Genomic DNA, 6669 nt, shown 5'->3' on the forward strand with positions numbered 1-6669 from the left:
ATTCAATTAAAAAATGGAAATTAAGAATGTCATTTAAGAAATAAAGATAATATTATACAAAATGTAAAAAAAGACTATTATCCGATTTGATGTAATAATACTGCTAAATTTAATTTTAATTAACTTCAGTTAGCATCAAAATATATTAAAGTTTTATGGTGTTGAATAAAAATAATATTTATAAAACCATAAAATAAAAAATATTTTTGTTTCTTCAAAAATTGTAAAATATTATTTTTCACATTTACTTGCAGTATTCGATTTCTATCCTTCAATTGTAATGAAACGCCGTAATACCTTGGCGCTTTTTATAGGAGGGGAGTCCCACCACGGGGCCGCAACCCCCCGCGGATCCTGCGACAGAAGAGCTGATGGTGGCAAGACAGGGAACACCCCGACCGCCACCCGTTCGACGTTCCAAATCACGACGTCTACCTCCTCCGCCTCCACTGCCACCGCCACCCCCGGCGGACAACACCACGACGGACCCAGAGGTACGTTTGCGTCGCCCTCTTCCTGCGGAGCTCCTTCTTATCGACGAAGACTCCGCTCGTTTACGTCGCCGGAATCGCCACAGACTTCCACGAGAAATTCTGCAAGGTATTTCGTAGGGTCGTCACCCTAGTAGCTATCATAGCTATCTAGCTCGCATATCATTTTTTTTTTCGTTTATCAATAAAACTTCTATTTCTTTACATATATCAATTATGTTTCTCTTTTTTTTTCACAAGTAAGTTTATTTCTGCTATAATTTTACGTAATATATAGAATTGTTATATATAATTTTATGTAAATATACGCTGTCTTATAAGCACTTTTAGAAAATAATGTATTATATATTTTTTGTTCGCTTTAGTGACTCCCGGTGCGGTCGATTTCTCAATAGAAGCTGTACATATGGACGTGCGGTGTCAGCGAATTTTCTTGCTTTTTCTGCGCTTCCGTCTGCTTCTATACTAGAAGCGAACTTTCCGATTAGATACACCTGCACTCTCGAAATTTGCGTCAAATGGCCGATAATTTACAAAAATCGCAATTTAGAACGGAAGAAGCTTTCTATGCTTTTACCCACTACAATTTTAACGCATGATCTTTTTTTTACAGAAAAAAGCTTCTTATTTAAAGTAAAAAGTTTGAATTATATACAATTAGAGGAGAGTTACTGAATATATATCAGTCGCCTAAATCATACTTTATATGATCATATAACAATATTTTAATTTATATTATTAATATTTTATATTATTATTTTACATTGTTATCATTTAATATAAATAATATTTAGTAATAAAAATATAAAAATAAATGAGTACACAAAAATTTAACATGTTATGTTTTGTTTTGTATGTATAAGCAGCACTTTAAAAATCATATGATGTTAATTTATGATCGATTTATATAACTAATAATATAATCACAGTTTTAATCTGAATTTTTATACATTCATTAAAAGAAGGGAAAGAGGGAGGAATATTATATAGAATATTATAGTAAATATAATAGAATATTATAGTAATATTATAGTAGTTAAAAATATTTTATAATCGTTGTGTGTATATATGCATATTTGTAATTATTAGAAAGATTAAATCAATATTTTTGTAAAATCTATCATTTTTCTTAAATCGTACTCATAAGATAAGACTGATAATAAATAATAATAAAACTGATAATAAGTAAATATCAATACAAATCACAAAAAAAATTTTAAATAATTTTCATTCATAAATTCAATATTTTCAAAGTAAATATAATTTAGAAAATAAGTCATATTTTATAACAAATTTTAATTTGGTAAAAAGTTGAACATATAATAATAGCAAATAATGAAATCAAACTCCTCAATATTTAACAATTAAAGTATAAAATATTTAGGGAAGTAGGAATCTACGCGGTAGTTAATATATAATTGAAGAGCGGAATAAAGGCACAATTCTACTTAGGCTCTTTTTCTGGCAATTAGCTTTTTCATGTATATTGATCATGTAATATTGATCGTAATACAGAAATATTATAATATGTAATTTCTTAAAGACATTACATAGATTCATTTAATATTGTACTCATTTGTGTATAATAAAAAAGAAGCAAGTTATTTTAATTTATATTAATATCAAGATTTTGTAATTAGGCCTTTATTCCGTCCATTCCTTCAATTATAATAGATAAAATATCAAAATACAGTTTCCAATATTTGTGTATAAATCAATGTCAAGTGGAAAATATAATAAAAAAGTTTAAGTGATACGTATTTGGCAACTCTTCCCCACTAATATTACATTACTTAGTAACTACCTGATGTACAATTGTTTGATGATTATTGACGGATCTGCCAATATCTTATCAAAATAATATTATAAAGTTCAACAAGTACATTCGCACAAGTATCTAATTATATCAAGTTTTATTAAAAAGGTTTAAATTAAATAAATATGTTTAAAAAAAGATTTTTTCTGAAAATTCTACTAATGCTCACCCTAACACTTCTTCCAACACTTCAAACACGTCGCTTATTTTTTTCAGAAATAAGTGATTCAAACCAATTCTCACGATAGAACATCCGTGGATTAGATTGCGGCGACCCACGATTTATTTGATAGATCGACAAATTTATTCATTGAATAATATATGCTTTCCCCGACTTGCTTTTTATTGCATAGAGTGCAATAAATCTTTTTCGCATTCAGAAGTTAGAGCGTTGGCGTGAAGCTCTGGACGAGATCATAATGCTTGTTCTCGAAAGACGTAGTTGGTTAGTGTGTTGTGAGTTCGGTTGTGTTAGTATCTGAAACAGGCAAAGAAGAAATACATGCATTAGTTGTGTTTGTGAATAAAATTTGCCGAATGACAACACGCGAGTTGCATAAGAAAAAAACAGAGATTAAAAAAAAAATGTAATTTTACAATGTAATAAAGTTGATCCTTATTATGTATTAAAAGCATACGCGATGAATTTCTCACAGTGGAAAATAAAGATAATGACAAATTTTATGAGCTAATTATCGAAATCTTTTAAACTAATCTTATTGAAAAATATAAATAGAGTTCTTTTGAAAAAGATTTCTTCAATAAAGGATGCGCTGTTACTTTCTCCTGTAAAGTTCTTGCTATACATTTGACGCGAAAGAGTATTGCGTTTTTAGATTTGAATTAAGTTGAATTAAGTTTTAAAAATGTATTTTAAAATATGAAAATAACTTTGGAGGAGAAGGGAAAGTAAAAATACAAGCATATGAAAAGATATATATTTTTATTATATCTAAACGTAGATTTGTCTATTACACTGTGTGTTATCTAATTTTAACTTCTAAAATTTTCCAAAAGTCACATGAGTTTGATTGTGTGAATACAGTTCTTTATTATTTTTCCAAGGAATTTGGCAAAGTTAGATTTTATAAGAATAGGATTTAACGATTTAAAATTGTGAATTTTAAGGGGTAATACAAGTAGTGTATTTTTAAGATATTTTAAAGTCAAATAATCACAAATACATACATGCAAAATTTATTTGTCATGAAAAAAGTTGCATCTGTATGTTTGTACCACGTCCGTTGTGTGTGCGTGTGTGAGTATTTGTGATCATATTTGGCTTCAGTCATAAATATCGCGTACTCCTCAAAATTCACAATTTTAAATCGACGCCTCATTCTTATAAGATATAACTTTGCCAAATTCCTTGGGGAAATGATAGAGGGTCGTGTCCCTGACACAAACCAAACCCATGTAATCTTTGAAAATTTTCGAGCATACCATGTTATCTTTTTTGTATAATTCATAATTTTTATTGGATATGATAATCACTGTAACTTTTTAACTTACCGTGACTTCAAATTAAGATCAGAAAAATTAATAAGCTTATTTTTTTCTGCACTTAATATGACTTTCATGATGTCTGTAAATTCACAGTGGGTTCTAATAGTTTCGAGATCAGAAGTTTGGAGATCAGAAAATATATAGAATTCGATGTTGGGCTATATACCACCAATTGCCTCTTTATCTTAATTACGATCTAATGACTGCAGTATGCCAACAATTAACGAGACCATCAATTTCGAAAATTTACGTCAATGTACTTGTGCACTTTATAACCGTTATAATCCTATCACAAAGTTCACAAACATACTAGTCATTGTAAGTGATAAAATGGCTAGTAAATCGCTCATAAAGCTACTTGTCCCGTTCAGGCGAAGTTCTTTGAAATTGCCTCGAAACCGAAGAAGTTTCGAGCTATGTGCTTTGTATGCATATGTGAGCTCTCTAAGCGATCAAGGATACATATAGATAAAGAGAAAAACGGTGAATACCATAATTTTCTAGAGATTTATCGAAATAAAATTATCTTAAACTTTTATCTAAAGATTTATTACTATTATAAAAGAAATGTTCACATTACTTTAATAAAAATGTCCTGTATTTTCGTTTTATTTTTATCTTTTAAGTGTACATAAAATGTTATAATGTAAAGAAAACAACATATTTCTTTGTATAAATGAATGAATAATTAAATTTTGCTATGTATTTATGAACATTTCCAACACATCGTTCATAAAATTGAAATTTGGTAGTGCAATCGACTCGAAGTTGATAAAATCGTAATCAATTTCGTGTTATTATCAAGCAGATCAAGTGGAAATTACATTCGGTGTTTGCCATAACTCTTTGTGATATCGTGAATGAAAGAGAAAAGTGCAAAATGAGAATAAGCTCGATGGCCTAGGAAAAAGTTTAAGTTTCATGAGTTTGAAAATTTTCGAAGAGAGAAAAAGCAACTACAAAGAACAGAAATGTATCAAAGTCATGCATCCCTTACCTAAAAATATAACTCATCGTACGATGGCTCTTTGTAGAAATGGACTTATGTATGTATATCTTTCGGTACATAAAAAAAACTGAGATTGATATTTATAACCGAAAGTTTTACGATCCTACCTAGGTCTCTCTTTTTATTCTTCAACTGCATTACAGAGAAGAAACTTCTACGTAACTTAATAAAATATGGAAATAAATATACTTTTCTGTGATTTTGATTAACAAGGAAAGGGATCCAAGTGTTCCCCTCTGATTTTAATGAATTTTTAGTTATATAATTAGTAGAATTAACTAGTAGTAATATAGTAGTTATTAGTTAGTAGAACTTATAGTTTTGTAGACAAAAATAAAAGACGTGTATCTTTTTATACGTGCCATATCGCGCTTTTAAAGAATGAAACATTTCTTAGAAAAAAAAAGTTTTTTCTTTCGAAATGAATATCATCGAAACTATAAGAGATAGAAAAAAAAGTGTGAAAGTTGAATGATTTTATAAGAGTACTTAATAGTTATAATTAAAAAATTTTTTCATTTTTATTTTCTATAAATAAAAATTTTTTATTGAAAAAAAATTTTTAACTATTATTATAAAAATACTCTTGAAATCATTTAACTTTTATTTTATATATTTGTTCTATTTCTCATAGTTTCTATTTCTCATAGTTATAACGATATTCGCTTTGAAAGAAAAAAATCAATTTTTTTTTTAAAGCATATTTCATCTCTTAAAAATGCGATAGAACACGTATTAAAGAATATGTGTTATTATTTTTGTCTATAAATAACATATTCAAAGCTCATCAAAATCAAAATATAACATTGCAAAATTTGAATATGAAATTTGAATTATGAATAATTTCAATTATCTCCCTTTCAGATAAAATTAAGTCTACAAATTATATATTTATTTATAATATATTCTATAAAAAATAAAAAATATTAACTTAATTACATTTAATCTAATTTTATTATAATATATGCTTATTGCAATGTTTACACAATTTGGTTACACTTTCATCGTTCTATTTGAGTAAAGAATTATGCTTCTTTACTTATGTGTCTTAAGGTCCATTAATATATTGTACTTATATCGGAATATGATGAGCAATTACTGCGGTTCTCTGCGGTATTGCGGATAAGAGTACGTGCTTATTTGCTACCTTTGTAACAGGCTCCGTGACCTTTGAAGCTTATATCGAGTTAGTTCAAAACTCGATTGTAGAACAATGACGTAAGGCAATAGGAAGCTTTTGACATCGTTGGATGGCCTGGCATTACCATGTTCATGTCACGTAACTAGGGGTAGTTTGTCTTCTAAAAAAAGAATCATGTAACTTATCAAATCTGTTTATTGATTACAATTTTTCTTTTTTCACCCTTGTAATTTATTTCCAATTTAGCCAAATTTCAGCTTATTATGCTGGAATTCTAAGGACATGATAAAATGTTTAAAAATATGAAATTGTGCCATATGATTGAAATATCATGAAAAATTGATTATATATAAATGCTTAAATGTTGAAAAATATTTTATCAAGAAAATAAAAATAAAATAATAAAGCTATATATTAATAATAACAAATAAATCAAAATAATAAATCAGATAGAAATCAACTATTATAACAAACTGTAGAATCAAAATTAGTAAAATAGATTTTATCTGACAGTTACTCACTCAAAAATTTTGCAATTAGAGGGACTTTCTTTCTGCACTTTGTTTTTGCACTATAAATGTACTGTTTGCAACATTGCAACGACTGTATTAATAACATCATAATTTGAACATCGCTGAAGATAGCTCGAATGTAGCCGAAACATACGATTTAGATAATGTTATGAAAAGTATGACGTATATATTTT

General features: G+C 28.0%; 2 protein-coding genes across 2 annotated transcripts in view; both read right to left on the reverse strand.

Moving 5' to 3' along the window:
- LOC108694773 (Kv channel-interacting protein 4-like) overlaps positions 1-616 on the reverse strand; it is a gene marked incomplete at its 5' end in the record, with an annotated part of 38537 nt that extends 37921 nt beyond the window's left edge. Inside the window, one exon of the mRNA XM_018204430.1 lies at positions 298-616. Coding sequence (XP_018059919.1) covers positions 298-616 — 319 coding nt within the window. The remainder of the gene's footprint in view (positions 1-297) is intronic.
- Positions 617-2182: 1566 nt separating this feature from the next.
- Positions 2183-6669, reverse strand: part of LOC108694774 — a 62202-nt gene continuing 57715 nt past the window's right edge. Inside the window, exon 2 of the mRNA XM_018204432.1 lies at positions 2183-2785. Coding sequence (XP_018059921.1) covers positions 2684-2785 — 102 coding nt within the window. The 3' untranslated portion in view covers positions 2183-2683. The remainder of the gene's footprint in view (positions 2786-6669) is intronic.

Source organism: Atta colombica, unplaced genomic scaffold (assembly GCF_001594045.1).
Source record: "Atta colombica isolate Treedump-2 unplaced genomic scaffold, Acol1.0 scaffold125, whole genome shotgun sequence".
Taxonomy (NCBI): domain Eukaryota; kingdom Metazoa; phylum Arthropoda; class Insecta; order Hymenoptera; family Formicidae; genus Atta; species Atta colombica.